Source organism: Macaca thibetana, chromosome 18 (genome assembly GCF_024542745.1).
Source record: "Macaca thibetana thibetana isolate TM-01 chromosome 18, ASM2454274v1, whole genome shotgun sequence".
In the NCBI taxonomy this organism is placed as follows: domain Eukaryota; kingdom Metazoa; phylum Chordata; class Mammalia; order Primates; family Cercopithecidae; genus Macaca; species Macaca thibetana.
In genome coordinates, this window is record NC_065595.1 from 72,039,689 (window position 1) to 72,059,295 (window position 19,607).

At 42.2% G+C, this 19,607-nt stretch overlaps 1 protein-coding gene across 7 annotated transcripts in view; it reads left to right on the forward strand.

Annotated features, from left to right (window-relative positions):
• The window catches only part of CEP192 (centrosomal protein 192), a 143,262-nt gene extending 125,956 nt beyond the window's left edge, over window positions 1–17,306 (forward strand). For 5 of the 7 annotated variants that reach the window (XM_050767533.1, XM_050767537.1, XM_050767536.1 and 2 more), the window contains 5 exons: window positions 6,162–6,281; window positions 6,709–6,830; window positions 8,938–9,067; window positions 9,849–9,907; window positions 16,898–17,306. In XM_050767533.1, the coding sequence (XP_050623490.1) occupies window positions 6,162–6,281; window positions 6,709–6,830; window positions 8,938–9,067; window positions 9,849–9,907; window positions 16,898–17,036 (570 nt within the window). In that variant the 3' untranslated portion in view covers window positions 17,037–17,306. The remainder of the gene's footprint in view (window positions 1–6,161; window positions 6,282–6,708; window positions 6,831–8,937; window positions 9,068–9,848; window positions 9,908–16,897) is intronic. The other 2 variants (XM_050767535.1, XM_050767538.1) reach the window with 1 other exon arrangement.
• Window positions 17,307–19,607: the final 2,301 nt, after the last annotated feature.

The window sequence follows — 19,607 nt, forward strand, 5'->3', positions numbered from 1 at the left end:
ATACCATCTCACAGCCGTCAGTATGGCCGTTATTAAAAAGTCAGCAGCCTGGGCAACATGGCGAAACTCTGTCTCTGCAAAAAATACAGAAATTAGCTGGGCATGGTGCCACGCACCTGTAGTCCTACCTGCTTGGGAGGCTGAGGTGGGAGGATTGCTTGAACCCAGGAGGCAGAGGTTGTAGTGAACCGAGATTGTACCACTGCACTCCAGCCTGTGTGACAGGGTGAGACCCTGTCTTCAAAAAAATAAAATAAAAAGTCAAAAAACAATAGATGCTAGCAAGTCTGCAGAGAAAAGGGAATGCTTATACACTTAGTGTGAATGTAAATTAGTTCAGCCACCATGGAGACCAGTTTGGAGATTTCTCAAATAACTTAGAACTGCCATTCAACCCAGCAATCCCACTACTGGATATATACCCAAAAGAAAGCAAATTGTTCTACTAAAAAGATACATGCACTTGCACATTCATCACAGCACTATTCACAGTATCAGAGGCATGGATCAATCCACTGTTTATCACCCGTGGATTGGATAAAGAAATGGTGGATTGGTACATGTATATCATGGAATACTGTGCAGCCGTAGAATCAAATCACGTCCTTTGTAGCAACATGGATACAGCTGAAGGCGATTATCCTAAATGAATTAACACAGGAATAGAAAACTACATGCCACATTTTCTCACTTACAAGTTGGAGCTAAATATTGGGTACTCATAGACATAAAGATGACAGCAATAGAAACTGGGGACTACTGGAAGGGGGAAAAGGGCTGAAAAATTAACGATTGGGTACGTGGGTGATGGGATCATTCATTCCTCACACCCGAGCATCGTGCAGTATACCCAGGTAACAGACCTGCACATGTACTCCCTGAATCTAAAGTAAAAGTTGGAAAAGAAAAAAGGAACAACAATGGGCCCATAGTGGTAAAGATATAGGTGTCATGCATCTATTTTAAAAAGAAAAAAAATTGAAATTAATGAGCTAAGCAGTCAGTTGAAGAATGGTGAAAATAATAAATCCAAAGAAAGAAAAAAATGTTCTAAAGCAAAACATAGTGAAATTAAAAACAAAGAAATGAGAGAAGATTAACATCTCCAAAGCTGCTTTTTTGGAAAAAATAATAATAATAGACAAACCTTTGGCAAAATTGACCACAGCAGGAAAAAGACAATTTTACATAAAAAGCATTTGTCACACGAGAATCTAGCAGAATGAGATTAATCAAAAATTCAAAAAATTTTTTAAAGAATTAAAGGTAAATAAATGTGTTAGAAAAAGAATGACTTAAATATCAAAGATTTTTTTTTTTTTTTTTGAGACGGGGTCTCGCTCTGTCGCCCAGGCTGGAGTGCAGTGGCCGGATCTCAGCTCACTGCAAGCTCCGCCTCCCGGGTTCACGCCATTCTCCTGCCTCAGCCTCCCGAGTAGCTGGGACTACAGGCGCCCGCCACCTCGCCCGGCTAGTTTTTTCTTGTTTTTTTTTTTTTAGTAGAGACGGGGTTTCACCGGGTTAGCCAGGATGGTCTCGATCTCCTGACCTTGTGATCCACCCGTCTCGGCCTCCCAAAGTGCTGGGATTACAGGCTTGAGCCACCGCGCCCGGCCTCAAAGATTTTTTAAATGCCTCTTTCACAAACCCCTCAAATATGTTTTCCAAAATGGTCTTTACGGGTTGTCCTGTGAATTTATACACCTTATACCATTGTATAACTTTGTCCCCTGCCCTGCAACAAAATTGCACCAAAATCTAAGCCCACTTTATTCTTTGTTCATTCTAAGATTTAATGCACAGTTGTAATTAATCTAAATTTAGTTAAATAAAACATAGAAAAACTAATTTAAAAATAAATTCATCTGACTTTTGTTTTAAAATTGAAAGACTGATTCTGAAATCTATATAGATATACAAGAGACCTAGAATAATCGGACAATCTTGAAATAGAACAAAGTTGGAGGACTTTACACTCCGTGTTTTCAAAACTTACTACAAAGCCACATTATACAAAACAGTGTGGTTTTGACGGTACCATAGAACTATGGAATAGGATTGAGAGTCCCAAAATAAACCCTAATATTTATAGTTAATTGATTTTTTTTTTTTTTTTAAATAAGGTCACCAAGACAGTTCAATGGGGAAAGAATATTTTTCTTTTTTTTTTTTTTTTTTTTTTTTTTTTGAGACGGAGTCTTGCTCTGTTGCCCAGGCTGGACTGCAGTGGCCGGATCTCAGCTCACTGCAAGCTCCGCCTCCCGGGTTTACGCTATTCTCCTGCCTCAGCCTCCCGAGCAGCTGGGACTACAGGCACCCGCCACCTCGCCCGGCTAGATTTTTGTGTTTTTTAGTAGAGACGGGGTTTCACCGTGTTAGCCAGGATGGTCTCGATCTCCTGACCTCGTGATCTGCCCGTCTCGGCCTCCCAAAGTGCTGGGATTACAGGCTTGAGCCACCGCGCCCGGCCAAGAATATTTTTCAACAAATAGTGCCTGGGAGAACTGGATAGCCACATGCAAAAGAATTCGAGTAAATTGGCCGGGCGCAGTGGCTCATGCCTGTAATCCCTGCACTTTGGGAGGCCGAGGCGGGTGGATCACGAGGTCAGGAGATTGAGACCATCCTGGATAACCCAGTGAAACCCCGTCTCTACTAAAAATACAAATAATTAGCCAGGCGTGGTGGTGGGCACCTGTAGTCCCAGCTACTCGGGAGGCTGAGGCACGAGAATGGAATGAACCCAGGAGGTGGAGGTTGCAGTGAGCCGAGATGGTGCCACCGCACTCCAGCCTGGGTGACAGAGCGAGACTCTGTCTCAAAAAAAAGAATTAGGGTAGACTCTTACTGTATTAGGGTTCTCCAGAGGGACAGAACTAATAGGATATATGTATATACGAAAGGGAGGTTATTGGCTGGGCACGGTGGCTCACGCCTGTAATCCCTGCACTTTGGGAGGCCAAGGCGGGCGGATCACGAGGTCAGGAGATCGAGACCATCCTGGCTAACACGGTGAAACCCCGTCTCTACTAAAAATACAAAAATTAGCCGGTTGTGGTGGCGGCACCTGTGGTCCCAGCAACTCGGGAGACTGAGGCAGGAGAATGGCGGGAACCCGGGAGGCGGAGCTTGCAGTGAGCCGAGACCGCGCCACTCACTCCAGCCTGGACGACAGAGCTAGACTGTGTCTCAAAAAAAGAAAAAGAAAAGGAGGTTATTAGGGAGAATTGACTCACACGATCACAAGGCGAAGTCACACGATAGGCCGTCTGCAAGCTGGGGAAGAGAGAAGCCCAGTAGCAGCTCAGTCTGAGTCTAAAAGCCTCAAGAGAGGGAAGCCAACAGTGCAGCCTTCAGTCTGTGGCCAAACTGTCAGAGGGCCCTTGGCCAAACACCAAGCACAAAGGCTGAAGAACTTGGAGTCTGATTTCCAAGGGCAGGAGGAACAGAAGGAAGCATCCAGCGCAGGATAAAAACGAAAGCCAGGAGACTCAGCAAGCAAGGTTATCTCACGTTCTTCCACCCGCCTCCTCCTAGCCTGCTGGCAGCTGATGTGCTCACCCACATTAGGGTGGGCGTTCCTCTCTCAATTCGCAGACTCAAGTGTCAGTCTCCTCTGGCAGCGCCCTCACAGACATACCCAGAAACAATACTTTAGCAGCCATCTAGGCCTCCTTCAATCTAATTGAGTCGACACCTAGTATTTGTGGGGTTTTGTTGTTGTTGTTGTTTTGAGATGGAGTCTGGCTCTGTTGCCCAGGCTGGAGTGCAGTGGTTCAATCTTGGCTCAACCTCTGCTTCCCGGGTTCAAGTGATTCTCCTGCCTCAGCCTCCAAGTAGCTGGGACTACAGGCACCCACCACCACGCTCGGCTAATTTTTTGTATTTTTAGTAGAGACAGGGTTTCACCATGTTAGCCAGGATGGTCTCGATCTCCTGACCACGTGATCCGCCTGCCTTGGCCTCCCAAAGTGCTGGGATTACAGACATGAGCCGCTGCGCCCGGCCTGAGTTGACACCTAATATTAACCATCACACTTACCTAGTACCATGTACAGAGATTCACTGAAAATTGACCATATCATAAACATTAGACCTAAAGCTATAAAACCTCTAAAAGACAACATAGGAATAAATCTTCATGACCTTAGGTTAAGCACTGGTTTCTTAGATTTGACACCAGTAAAGCACAAGACACAAAAGAGAAAATAGGTGAATTATCAAAACCGAAAACATTTGTGCTTCAAACAAAACCATCAAGAGAATGAAAGACACAGAATAGGGACAAAAATTTGCAAATGATATTTTTGACAAAGGACTTGTATCCAGAATACGTGAAGAACTCTTACAACCCAGTAAAAAGACAAATGGCCCAATTTTTTAAATGAGCAGAGGATTTGAATAGACATTTTCCCAAAGAAAACATACATGATCAATAAACATGTGAGAAGATGCTTAGAATTCCTAGTCATTAGCAAAATGCAATCAAAAAAAGAAATAAAGTATCACTTAACACCTACTAAGATGGCTGTGAGTTTTAGAAAAACAGAAAATAACAAGTGTTGGTGAGGATGTGGGGAAATTGGAGCCCTCATGCATTGCTGGAGGGAATGTGAAATGGTACAGCCGCTGTGGAAAATAATTGGGCAGTTTCTCAGTAAGCCAAACGTAGAATTACTGTATGACCCAGCAGTTCCACCTCTGGATATACACTAGAAAAGTTGAAGCAGATTTTCAAACAAAAACGTGTTCACAGCAGTGTTATTCATAGTAGACAAAAAAGTGGGAACCACCCAAATGTCTGATGGATTGATAAACAAAATCTGGTATATCTGTAAAATGAAACATTATTTGGCAGTGAAAAGGAATGGAGTTACTGGTACATGCTATATCCAGATGGATGAACCTTGAAAACATTGTGCTAAGTGAGAGAAGCCAGTCACAGAAGCCTACAGATGTGTGATTCTGTTTATGTGAAATGTCTAGGATATGCAGATCTACAGAGAGAAAGTGGAGTGTGCTTGCTAGGGGATTAGCTGAGATACTGAGTGTTAAGAGTTCCCAGTATGTGCCTAGGGTGTAACATGCAGTAATACTGGTTTTCCCCTCCTCTGTTCTCTCGTGTTTTTGGTATTTGAAGGGGTATAGTTAGGATTTCGTAGTCCCGTAGTGCCCAGTGGTGGTTTTTACCCTTTCCTTTGGTTTTACCCTTTCCTTCCTTCATCTTCTCAGAGTCCAAGTCCATAGTGGTGTAATTCTCTAGTCAGATGCTCTCCTCTCCCTGACCAGTCCTACTTTTGCCTCCAGGCTCTCAAAAGCCTTGAGCTCAGGCTGACTGGGTTATTACGTTTAAGGTTCTGCGTGGGCAGAAATTAGGCCACTTACGTGTTTTAATGTTTAAGTCCAGACTCAGAAATACTGATTCATTGTTAACCTGATTCATTGTTAACTGATTGATTGTTAAGTGATCAGTATTATCAACACTAAATTATTTGATAAAGCTAAGGCTCTTAATATTGGTAACTGTTATAAAATGCTGTTTTTAAACATTACAGTTGTCCCATGATTGAGCTTTTTACAGATTGTACACATGCAGGGTGTGTTTATCACTGAGCTATGTGCCCAGGGTCACCGGCTGTGACTGACATTTGGAAGCTAATCATCATGCGAGCTGCCACTGTGGAGTGTCTGATGCTTATCTTGTTCTGCCTCCTGTAGCCGCCGCCCCCCTCCCTGTTGTCTATCTTCCACAGCTCCTGGCCGCTGTGAGGCCTTTGTCCTGGTACTGCTTGGCCAGCAGAGGGTTCCATAAGCATTCGAGGGAAGACAATTGCGAGTCTGTGGTTGGACCTTCCTCGTGTAGGTGTTGTACTTGACAGCTTTAGTGCTTTCTGATAACATGTCCCCCCGACAGTAAAGCATTTATTGTACATTTTAAGGAATATGTCATATAAAGCCTTAAGCAAAAAGTGTTTTGGATCTGGTATAGTAACCTGTTAGAAATGAAATTGTCCAAATTCTTTCAATTAGTGGGAAAACTAGCCAGTGCAAAAGCATTTGTTCGTTTAATTTTTTTCATACCAAGTCTTCGAACTGGTAATCTAGCTGCCACTGTGTTGAATGATCAGTGTCTCAGTTTCTCTTCTGTGTGTATTTTGTAGGTCTCCATCACATTTTTGCCCAGAGGTAGAGGGGATTATGCCCAGTTTTGGGATGTTGAATGTCACCCTCTTAAGGAGCCTCACATGAAACACACTTTGAGATTCCAACTCTCTGGACAGGTGAGTAGTACCCTGAATTTAAGTAAATCATTGTGTGTATTTTAAAAACAGAAAGGAAATTAACAAGAAAAATTGGCCTGAAAATGCAGAATATAGTCCCATAATCCTAATTTTCTTGTTTGTCTGTATTAATTGGCATGTTTGATGTCTGGGTTTGGCTATATTGTTCATACAGCCCATGAAACCCATGTTTGACTTAATCATGTAAGAAACTCTGTGTGCGTGTGCATCATGCATGCATGTGGGCACATGAGAGAGAGAGGAACCAGGCAGTACAGAGTACAGAGCTTGCAATTTAGGGGATTTAAAAATCTTAAATCTCCTTTTAAAAATTTTTAAAGGAAATGGTAGAGTTCAAATAAGTAAATGTCCATATAGTTTCTTAGTTTTCATTTCTTCTTCCTTATCCTGTGATTTTTCTGTACAGAGCATCGAAGCGGAAAATGAGCCTGAAAACGCACCCCTTTCCACGGATTCCCTCGTTAAAATCGATCATTTAGTGAAGCCCCGAAGACAAGCTGTGTCGGAGGCTTCTGCTCGCATACCTGAGTATGTTGTTTCTGTCATTCTTACGAGTTTTTTACCAGTACTTTATTGAGGAATAGAGTCAGTAAAATGCTTGATGACTTTACCTGAGTTCACATGCGTTACCAGCACTCCAACCACAATACAGAATATTCCTCTCGCCCAAAAATTTCTTACCTGTCCCTTTGCAGTCAAGATCTGTCCTGTTCTGATTTCTGTCATCATAGATTCGTTTTGCTTGAACTTCACATATATGCGTATGTATGTATATATTCTTTGTGTCTGGCTTCTTTTTCTCCACATACTATTTTTAAGAATTCATTCATGTTATTGAATGTACCTATAGTTCATTTCTTTTTATTGTTTGGTATTCCATTAAATGAACATGTCACAATTTATTCATTTTCCTGTTGACTTTTGGATGTCTTATAATTTGGAACTCTTATGAATTAAGGTGCTTTGAACATTACTTTATGTGCATTTCTGAAGATGACAAACATTTTCATTTCTTTTGAGTAAAAATACCTAATTTTACCCAAAATTGCCGGGTCACATGATAACCATGTGTTAAACTTTAAAATAAACTGCCAAATAGTTTTCCCTAAATAGTTGTACCATTTTATGTTCCCATAAACAGCATATGAAAGTAGATTCTTAAAAAGCTTTAAAATGTAAAACTTATACCAGCCGCATATATAGCTTTAATGAGAATATTATTTAGTATTATACCTAATGAAAATATTTCTTATAATCCTTAATTAGTAATTAGGTCTAATTAAGTTCTGGAGGAAGATGCCTGGAAAGACAATATATGTAAAATATCTGCTGAATTTAATATAAATTTAGTCATTTATTTTTTGGGAGCCAATAATGCATTTGGAAGAAATTAGAGCCCTTTAAAGAATGCGTGTTCTTGGCACACTCCCTCTGGCTGTTACGCCTCACTTCTTTCTCGCCCTCTGAGCCCCGTCCTCCACGTCTCCCTTCTGGAGACACAGCCTCGCCAACCCACAGCTCACACTGGCTGGGGGGAAACAGACAAGAAACGGGGAGAAGTTACAGAGGCAGCTTGGTCTGTGAAACCTGGGAAGGACTTGCCTGAAAGGGGACATTTAAGTTGAGGAGGATGAGTGGAAATGGCCTAGGTGAGGAGGGTGGGAGAAGTTCCCAGGAGCCGTTCGGTGTGAGAGGGGAGTGGGGGGGCAAGGGCAGAGCTGGGCCTAGGAGGTGGCTGCTCTTCTGGAGAGCTGGGAAGCCGGGAGTGACATGATCGGGTATGCGTGTATAGGACAGTCCCCTGGCTGTGGTGTGACTGATAGGATGGAGGTGAGGAGGGGCTATTTTAAAGGAGTCCAGGAGTAAAATAGTGTCAAGGAATAGGAAGAGAACGGGCAGACTGGAGATAGGAGGGCCTCTGCGATGGACTGGATGAAGGGTGATGGCTGTGAGAAGGTCGGCTTCCGGATACCATTCAGCAAACACAAGTGGAGGATCAGGTTTGAGGACAAAAATCACAAGTTCATTTTTGTATTTGTGGAGACTGAAGGTGTTTGAGCTATCCTGAGGGACCATTGTGTATTGACTGAATAGATAGGGCTGCTGGGGGGTGCCCCTGTGAGGGGAAGGCCAGATGCACAGAGAGTTGGGGGTGGAGGGGAGCCTGCGGAGACCCGGGAGTGGCTGGAGAAAGGGGAGGCAGATGTGCAGGGTTCAGGAAGCCCAGGCAAGAGCCAGTGCCACCGCCAGCAAACATTGCCTGGAGGCCATACCTGCATCAGGCGCTTGGAGCAGCCTGTGTCCCGGTGATAGTGAAGTACAGTTGGTACTGCAGCGTGAGGGGCCAGGTGAAGTGAACTGAGGTAAAGGGCCACCTTCATACAAACTGGGCTTCTGGCCGGTAGAGACCCAGGCTGTGAGGAGAGGGAGGCCTACCCTGCACACTTCGTGAGAGGATTCCTGCTGTCATCTTCTTCACGTAAATTAGATAAGTTGTCATTACAAAACCTATATTTGAAAATAAATCGCCAGGAAAAACACAAATTAATGGCAATACTACATAATTTTAATATATAAAAATAGTTTTAAGTTACTGTAGATTTCAAATTCTTAACTTTTACGTCTATTCCCAAAGCAGGCAGCTTGATGTGACTGCTCGCGGAGTTTATGCCCCAGAAGATGTGTACAAGTTCCTGCCGACTAGTGTAGGGGAATCACGGACACTCAAAGTCAATCTGCGAAATAATTCTTTTATTACACACTCGGTAAGTTGGAAATATTACTATGGGTTTTGGAAAAATAAATGCATTCAACTCAGATAACAAACATTTTCCTGATGATTCTATAGACTATATTTAAGTTGTAGTAATGAGGTAATTTTTAAAAATGCAATATAAGGCCAGGTGCAGTGACTGACACCTGTAATTCAGGACTTTGGGAGGCCAAGGCAGGGGGATTGTTTGAGCCCGGGAGTTTGAGACCAACCTGGGCAATATAGTAAGACTCCATCTCTACCAAAAAAAAAAAAAAAAATTAACAGGGCATGGTGGCACGTACCTGTAGTCCCAGCTACTTGGGTGGGGGCTGAGGTGAGAGGATCGCTTTAGCCTGGGAGGGTGAGGCTGCAGTGAGCCATGATTGTGCCACTGCACTTCAGCCAGGGTGACAGAGCAAGACCCTGCTCCCATCCCCCCCAGAATTCCTTAATGTTGTATTTGAAAATAAACCCACTGGAAGTTCATCACCCTTTACTTGAAAATCAAAAATTTGTTTTTATATTTTAATTTTTAACTTTTTCTTTTTCTTCTGTACTATTATACACACATATTTCTGGACAGCCTTTACTTTAGTTAAAACTAGATTAAATTCATGTTAAAATTTTCTTAAATATGTTTTCATTGCATTAGCATTTGTTGTCCTACCTAATTTTGTGGCAATACCTAAATTTACGAAATGTATCTGTAATAAATAAATGCATGGTATGCTTATATATGCTAAAAGATCTAATTTTCCTAACTTTATAAAGTGTTTTCTATTAAATTCCAGCTGAAGTTTTTGAGTCCCAGAGAGCCATTCTATGTCAAACATTCCAAGTACTCTCTGAGGTAAGTATATCGCAGATCACAGGGTTCTCATCAGCGATGCAGGACTTTTGTTTCTTGGGAGTTGGGGCTTGTGAGGTCTCCTCTGCTGCAGGTCCTCCAGATTCCTCACCAGCACCGAACGGCGTTAATCAAATGAGTGTTCGCAAGTAGAAGCAGAGAAAAGGAGCCTGCAGGGGACAGCTCCGACTGTCCGTGGTGCACTTAGCAGTGCCGCAGGGCGCAGCATTTGGGCTGGTGTGACTCCTCCCACCCAGGATTTGCAGCCACATAAATCTTAGAGCTGTAATCATCTTAAGATTGACTTTTAGAGTAATTCCTGTTTCAAATGTTATTTCACTGGTACGCTGAGAGTCAAGGACTTAGATTTTCATTAATTGGGACAAAAACCTTTCCAGGTTAATTGGGAAAACTTTTATTGTGTTTTTCAGTTGCCATTCTTCAGACCCTGCTTACTATTCTTAATCAGGGCCTCATTTTCTTATCATCCTTGCTAATTTTCTTTTCTATATGATGCACGTTTAGGTTGAACTCTCGAACTGGGTTGTCATTGTTATTTAGAACTTAATAGTAGGGTTCTGTTGGACTTAATGCTGAAGAATAATTTTAATTTCATCTTTGAATCTTTTAAGTCATTTAATTATTGTAAAGTCTCTCATTTTAGCATTAGGAGACTATTCCAGAAACATGTTCTATTCTATGAAAATTTGGACCACTCTGCAATCATTCTAGGCCTGCCATTTATTCACTTACTAAGACCAGTGGTGCTCTACAATTGAAGCTCACTCACAGCCCTACTGGAAAGGTGGCTTGATTGAAGACTGTTCCTTCTATCTTACTCTTTCTTTTTATTCTTATGTCTCTCACACCACCTCTTCCTTCTATGGACTATAAAATATTTTAATATGCTTGAGGGCTAAACCCTTCCTTTCGCTCCCAGGAGACTGAAGGCACAAACTATAGATTTTAGTTCTGAAAATTCAACAATGAATACATCTAAAAATTATAAACTTGATAAACTCTTTGGCCTCAATTTCCTTATTTGTAAAATGGGGATGCCAATGCTAGCTACTGACAGCATACAATTGTGAGGAATATAAGAGATGTGGTAATAATGCCCAGACATAGCAAGTGTCAGTGTCAGTATCTTCTTCATCATCATCATCATCATCATCATCAAATCTCCCCTGTAGGTGACCTTGGCTGGCAGGATGCATCAACGCTCACTCTACAGATTTTGATAGAACCTCATTTTATTATCAGTGTGTCTTCATTTAATCCCTGTGACAACTACATAGAAGAGAAAGGCCCAAGTTTAAAAATCAGCCAAATTCAAGTTTTCCAACTTCTGTTCTCCAAGTTCTCCTCTCATAGTAGTCTGTGGATCTCTCCAGTTATTGTAGGCTGCCCCAATTGATTTGAGACTAGTGAGTGATGCTCTAGTGTGTGTAATAATAGGTTGGAACTACTAACATACATGGTAGCACGACTGCAGAGGCAATTAGTTTATTCAGAAAAAGATCATTTAAATTTCTAATTGTTGTAACTATTTTTAGTAACTGAGTACAAATAGATACTGAATAAATTATCCTGAACACTGTTATTATCTAAACTCAAATTTTATCATAACTGCATTATTCATTCTGCTTCCTCAGATTGGGTCACATCCCACATCTTCACCAGCAAAATGTTTTGCAGGGTATATTTTTGAACATGCAGTGGATCAATGGAATACTTCTGTAAAAAGTGGCATACATCTGTCACAAATTGGAAGGACTTTAGATTTTTATTTCAAGGAGCTCTTCTTACCTTAAAAAATATTTTTTTAGGCCGGGTGCGGTTGCTCACACCTGTAATCCCAGCACTTTGGGAGGCCGAGGCAGGCGGGTCACGTGAGGTCAGGAGTTTGGACCAGCCTGGCCAACATAATGAAACCCCATCTCCACTAAAACTACAAAAATTAGCCACACATGGTGGCAGGCGCCTGTAATCCCAGCTACTTGGGAGGCTGAGGTGGGAGAATAGCTTGAACCTGGGAGGCGGTTGTTGTTGTGAGCTGAGATCACGCCACTGTACTCCAGCCTGGGCAACAAGAGTGAAACTCTGTCTCAAATTTAAATAAATAAATAAATATTTTTCAAAGCTTCTAAACAAAGTTTCATTAAAAAAATTATCTTGAATAGTACCAACTTTAAAAAAAGAATATTTACATACACCCTATCCTCATCTGTAGTTTTGATAAAGCATCATTATTTAAAATAACTTGTTAAATTGCAGCTTTATGTCACTGTTCTCCATTTTATGGCTAGGTATGAGGCAGTCAAAACTTCCCTGCAGTTAAACATTCATTTTCCAACTTCCATTATTGAATACGTCGTCATTTCAGATTCTTTTTTGATGTTATATTCCTTGCTTAATTTGCCTTCACAGATTTTTTTTAAAGAATTGCTTTTCTGCCAAAATTTGTGGGCCAATTCAGATTTGACTCTTTGCAGAGAAAGAACCTAAACCTATTTCATCACAATAGTGCTACAGATGGCAGAGTCTATTTCTGACATGGAGTGTAGGGACAAGACCAGCCGAGTGGGAATCAGACAAGGGGATTTTTGAAAGATGCCTAGAACATTTTTAATGAGAAGCTCGTCTCAATGAGATGACATTTTGCTTAGCTTCAACTTGTTTTCTATAAACCACTTTTGAGAGATGAAATGTGTTTCTTGCTGGTCATGTAAAAGTAGACATTTTTGTGGACGTGAACTTGTAGACTTGCCGTCCCAGTGCTTGAAATTAAAAGTCACAAATTACAGCACTGCCTTCCTGTGCAGCCTGTGTCATGTTAATGGCATCAGAAGGAACTTAGAAACATGAGAAACTATTTTTAAATTAAGCAAAATTTGGACAGTTCAATTAAGTTAGCATTTAAAATAGTATCGCAAGGTGCATAGTTTGTACTCTGAACATATTTAAATCTTTTTAAACTTTGATGCTTTGAAGATAAATTTGAATGAAATAATTTTATACTTTATTAGTGGCAGACACTTAAGTTATTCCGATTATGGTGAGTTTCCAGAAAATCTTCATCGATACTATCACTATGGGGCTATAGGGTAAATGCATGATAGTATCGATTTCAGCAATAGCTTTAATAGCAGCAGCTCATTGTAAATTTGGTAAAGTATGAGTAAGAAAATCGTGTGTATGAAGTACTAATTCTGTGATCTGTTTAACCAAATGAACTAAACTCTGGGTTACAGGAAACTTTTTAAGTAAATTTTAGGCAAAGAAAGGTGGAAACACTGGCTCCTTTATAACAGAGAATGGCCTGTGTTGACCTTGGAGAAGCAGCAGGACAGTAGAGGCAGATGCCACAGGAACCCCAGTGACAGTTCTTACCACAGAACTGAAGTCATAGGCACTTACGGCATTGTGTGCTGTTGTATTTGTCCCAAACACGAGACACTGTGACTTTAGACAAAGGCTTACAAAACATAATTGCCAGATGAGAGCAACAGTTAGCTTGCCTTGGCAGTGGAACAAAATCTGTGTTCTTAAAGCCCTGAGAAGCAATTCCCAGCCTTTCGTTAATCACAGTTTTCATTTGTTAGATCACCCTGTGCTCTATGACACCATTAACTACACATTTCCAAAGTAATAATAGGAATATAGTCATCTGTAGGGTACAGGAGATACTTACTTACAAAGAAGCACTTTTTCCAAGGCCCCGGGAGTCGTGGGGCTGCTCTCTGTAAGCCCCGGCACTAGCCCGGGAAAGTGGCTGTTCCTCGTAGGCTGTCAACTGGTTCCAGCTGAAGGAGGCAGAAGAGTTCCCCCAAGAAGGCACAGGGGTTTTGCCCAGTGCGGAGGTCGGTAAGCACGAATGTATGATAGATTGTAAGTAAGGTAATAGGGAAAAGGAAACATTGCTAACAGGTTTTTTTTGTAAGGGTTCTTTTTTGAGGGTTCTAAGTGATCTCTTTCTTATCTTTTTTAAAAGAATTTGTTTATGTTTCTACTTAGTCCCAAAAAGCATCTTTCTCTTAACCTGTTGTTTCATGCACATCTAATCCCAGCTGAGGTGTGGTAGCTAATAGGTGTCGCCTCACCTGTGCCCTCATGTCCTTGCACAGTGCAGGGTGCACGACCCTGGCAGACCTTGCCTGTCATTCGAGAGAGAAGGACGGTTCCTAGAGAAGTGACAAGCCAAGGAGCAGAGTCATCATTGAGCTGCGGTGACTTCTCACCCACGTGTGGGAACAAATTTTATTACCTTTTTCAGCTTCTTTGATAATGGTGTTACCTTGCATGTGCTAATGTACTGGCTTTTTTTTTCTGTAGAAAGTGTTCCTTTAAAAAAATGTTTCGGGCCGGGCGTGGTGGCTCACGCGTGTGATCCCAACATTTTGGGCGAGGCCAAGACGGGCGGCTCATCTGAGGTCAGGAGTTCAAGATCAGCTTGGCCAACATGTGAAACCCTACCTCTACTAAAAATACAAAAAGTAGGCCAGATGCGGTGGCTCACACCTGTAATCCCAGCACTTTGGGAGGTCGAGGAGGGCAGATCATGAGGTCAAGAGATCAAGACCATCCTGGCCAACATGGTGAAACCCTGTCTCTACTAAAAATACAAAAATTAGCTGGGCATGGTGGCGGGCGCCTGTAGTCCCAGCTACTCAGGAAGCTGAGGCAGAAGAATTGCTTGAACCCAGGAGGCAGAGGTTGCAGTGAGCCGAGATCGTGCCACTGCACTCCAGCCTGGCAACAGAGCGAGACTCCGTCTCAAAAAAAAAAAAAAAAAAAAGTAACCAGACCTGGTGACGTATGCCTGTAGTCCCAGCTACTCAGGAGGTTGAGTCAGGAGATTGGCTTGAACCAGGGAAACAGGTTGCAGTGAGCTGAGATTGCGCCACTGCACTCCAGCTTGGGCGACAGAGCGAGAATCCATCTGAAAAAAAAAAATGTTTTGAAAGAAAAGAAAGAAGTGTAGTTGCTAGAATTTGTAGGTTCCACTAAGCCCTTTCCACGTAGATGGGGCCTGCAGGGAGCTGGAGCTGGGTGTACACAGCCTGATGGCCTCTCTGCTCCCTAGATGTGTTTCTGCTCTGCGTGCCTTTGCAGGTAAATCCATCATAGCTAGAGAGAGGATCTGAACTAGACCTCCCCACTGGGTTCAGAGGACTTTCCCACTACCTTTTCCCGTGTGTGTGTGTGTGTGTGTGTGTGTGTGTGTGTGTGTGTAGATTAAGTTAGTTCTTAATAATAGTACTACAAAGTACTTTTTAAAGTATATCCATCTTGCTGGGAGTGTTCTATAGCTGTATTAAATGTTGTAGTTCTTTCTAAATTGCATTCCAGTTTATTCTGTGTATCTGTAAATCTAAAGCAGATGATATATTTTAATCACAGTAGACTTAAATTTTCAGTTTAATATAGAACAGTTCTATATTCTGTGATGAAATTTGTTAATAATGAGTTCTTCCAGAGATTTGTTTTGGGATATTTTATTATTTTTAGTAATTCATACGTTATAATGCCTCTTAAATAGGCAAATGGTACTATATATATCCAAGTATTGACCGCCAACATGAAACAGAAAATTGTAGCTAATGCCATGGGCCAGATTAGATTTTTTTTAAAAAGTACGTTATCTTTGACATGGTAAAACAAGTGTAATGCATTTGGGAAAAATAACCCAGCCTTTAAATAAAAATATAGAAAGATATACATACACACCTTTGCGCTATATAGATATATTTAAGAACATACATTATCTGTATTATCAGTTATATCCAGGAAAAGGCTTTGAAATACTGAAGCTGTTTTCTAAACCTTGTGCCCGGTGTACTCTTGTGCACCCAAGAGCCGACACTGCTGGGTTTTTCAGGACAGATGCTGGAAACCGAAACGTACATCACTTCTGGTTGCCAGGCTTTAAAACACACAGCTCTGAGACAAGACTAAGGGGTGAATTTCCTTCCCCTGAGCTCAGAATGTCCACTTAAAAACGGCTAAGCCTTGAGGTTGATGACATCACATGGGCTGTGTGTCATACGTGTGTAGCCTCATTCACACTGTGAATAACTTGTTAAATTGCATATTTTGAGGTGTATTTTGAAGCTCTTAGGACATAGTTTTAGGGACAAAAACAAACCCCCCAGAATACTATTTTTATAACCATAGGGCACTCGTTACCTGCCTCTATATACTGTAATCTGAAAGTAAAGTTTCTAGAATATTTTTGATGAAAGTTTCGAGCCGGGCGTGGTGGCTCACGCCTGTAATCCTAGCACTTTGGGAGACCAAGGCGGGCGGATCACTTTAGGCCAGGAGTTTGAAATCAGCCTGGCCGACATGGTGAAACCCCGCCTCTACTAAAAACACAAACGTTAGCTGGGTGCGGTGGCGGGCGCCTGTAATCCCAGCTACTCAGGAGGCTGAGGCAGGAGAATTGCTTGAACCCGGGAGGCCGAAGTGGGGTGCCATTGCACCCCAGCCTGGGCGTCAGGAGTGAAGCTACGTCTCAAAAAAAAAAAAAGTTTCATATGAATTTTAGAGCAAAACCTGCACAGCCCATTAACGATAGGGTTGGGACAAGTTGTTTTAATCTTTCCAGTACAATATGCTATCTGGACTGAGTAAAACGGGCAATTAGGGTGTTCCCGAACCCTTTCTTAGGTAGATAGCTTTTGCAGGCAGAATATAAAACTGTATATATGATAGTTTAGACATCTTATTTTCCTTTTTGTATATTAATAGTTGCTGGATAGCCAGGAATATATATGTATGTAATACTGTTTTAATCCAATTTTAGATTTTTCTCTCCTTTGTGTCATTTTCTCTTTAAATAATAGCATCAAAGAAATTATAAATACATTTAAGCTGAATGTGGCTTGACCGAGCTCTTTTGTCAACACCTGAGCCAGGCGCTGTGCTGCCTGGGACAGGGTTGCAGGTACTGTCACGACATGCCGCTGTCATGTGCCTCTCTCTTTCCAGAGCCCAGCATTACATCAACATGCCCGTGCAGTTCAAACCGAAGTCCGCAGGCAAATTTGAAGCTTTGCTTGTCATTCAAACAGATGAAGGCAAGAGTATTGCTATTCGACTAATTGGTGAAGCTCTTGGAAAAAATTAACTAGAATACATTTTTGTGTAAAGTAAATTACATAAGTTGTATTTTGTTAACTTTATCTTTCTACACTACAATTATGCTTTTGTATATATATTTTGTATGATAAATTGGATATCTATAATTGTAGATTTTTTTTTACAAGCTAATACTGAAGACTTGACTGAAATATCATGTATCTAGCCTACAGTATTGTACTTAACTTTTACAGGTGAGAAGAGAGTTCTCTGTTTGCACTGATTATGATATTCTGAATAAATATGGAATATATTTTAATGTATATCCAGAAGTTTTTCAGTAAGCTTGTCTTTTTCTATAATGTCATACAGAAATTAAATATCACTTTATTCTGTTAATTATTTTCAAGCTACCGTGTCTGTTCTGTGATTTTTATCCTCCGTCGCATAGTTTCCTTTCTCCTAAGAAATTCCTTCTCTGTTCCACTTTTAGCCAGTTGCCCAAAGTAGAAAGGACAACTTGCTTTTCAAGCAGCTGGTTATTTTACCGAGAGGGGAAGCCTTCCTAGTCTGTGCAGACACAGTGAAGAGGTTCCCACGTTGGTATCTTGAGTCTTTACATCTCCTCTGACCTCACATACTGTATGTAAAGCTACTGCAGGACAGGACAACTGCTGCAGAAGCTGGCACAGATGGGGTAGGTTCCAGTGGGACGCAGGGAGGGAAACAGCAGGCCCCGGGAGCTGTCGATGGTAGGCTTGAGGTCGAGGCGGTGACACGGTTTTTTGTTTTTTGTTTTTTGTTTTTGAGACGGAGTCACGCTTTGTCCCCCAGGCTGGAGTGCAGTGACGCGATCGCAGCTCACTGCAAGCTCCGCCTTCCGGGTTCACACTATTCTCCTGCCTCAGCCTCCGGAGTAACTGAGACTACAGGTGCCCGCCACCACGCCCGGCTAGTTTCTTGTATTTTTAGTAGAGACAGGGTTTCACCACGTTAGCCAGGATGGTCTCGATCTCCTGACCTCGTGAATCCGCCCGTCCCGGCCTCCCAAAGTGCTGGGATTCCAGGCGTGAGCCGCCGCGCCCGGCCAGTGACACGGTTTTACCCAGGAGGGACGTAGTTATTAATTGCTCTTCTCACCGTTATTCGAGAGTCTCCTGATGAGGCTTTCTGAGCCCCAGCTCATTGCCTTTGTCTTTGAAGCAACAAAATCCCAGATTTGTGTAGTTGCTTGGGGATGATCACAGTTGGATATTATGTGGAGCAGAAAGACCTCGGGGCTTGTGGAAAGCTGGCCGGAAGACTTAAACCAATTACAGTTTAAGAGCAATGACTGTGAGCTCGAGAGAAAAACAGATCCCTTTTTCCTTTTTCCACTTCACTTTACTTTTGCTGAGTAATTTTTGCTTAGAAATCAAATTTGTAAAAACATTTTTTTCACAAGTTAAACAGGTGGTACTTTTACTGATACTGCTTGACTTCTAGATTTTGTGCATCAAATATGGGATGACCTCATGCTTGAATTTGTGCTTATTGGACAACATTCAGCCTTAAAAGTTTTAAAACCATGCTATTGCTTTTTAAGACTGTTTGCCATGGTCTTTTAAGTGTTTGCCAAGGTCAGTTCATAGCAGTCATAATAGTTTCAATTCTGTGCAGCTGTTACTTTGCCTTTCAATTTATACTCAGAAGGTCAAAAAACAGGGTTAAACGACAAAACTATAAAGATGACTCTTATTTATTTGTTTTAAGACAGAGTTTAACGCTGTCGCCCAGGCTGAAGTGCAGTGGCACAATCTCGGCTCACTACGACCTCCATCTGGAGTTCAAATGATTCTCCTGTCTCAGCCTCCCGAGTAGCTGGGATTACAGGCGCCCACCACTATGCCAGCTAATTTTTGTGTTTTTAGTAGAGACAGGGTTTCGCCATGTTGGCCAGGCTGGCCTCATACTCCTGACCTCAGGTGATCTGCCCGCCTCTGCCTCCCAAAGTGCTGGGATTACAGGTGTGAGCCACTGTGCCTGGCCAAAGGTGACTCTTCTTTAAAAGTGTCTTTTAGGGATCTGCAGTTTGTCCTATGCCTCCGTGATTTGGAAACATGATGCTTGGCGTTTGAAGAGCAGGTGGGTATGAACAACTAATTTGTGCAACCAGTCACCACTCCTAAAGCAAATGCAGACTACGCTGTCTTCAAGACAGCTGCCAGCGTGAGAACAGTGCCCGGGCAAGGTTGTTGAGAAGCTTTAGCAATCTCCGTTCTTCCCCGTCCCTTCCCACACTGATGTCTTCAATCTCCACCTCTCCTCTGAGCTCCGGACTCGTGGGTCCAGCCAGATGCTTCCATTTGGTTGTCACGTAGGCGGCTCAGACTTGTGATTCTCTCCCTGCCTCACGGGCTTCGCCTTGCTTTCCTCATTCTACCAACCCATTTCCTTACCCTCAAGCCCTCACATTGCTCCCTCTAAATGGTGCCTCTAACAAATCCTCATCCATCCGTCTCAGCACTGGCCACAGCAGCCTCAGCTCAGTCATCTCTGAGGCCACTGCAGTCATCTCCTCACCAGACCACCTGCTTGCTCTTAGCTCCAGATCCTTCTCTCCACGGAAGACGGGGTTATC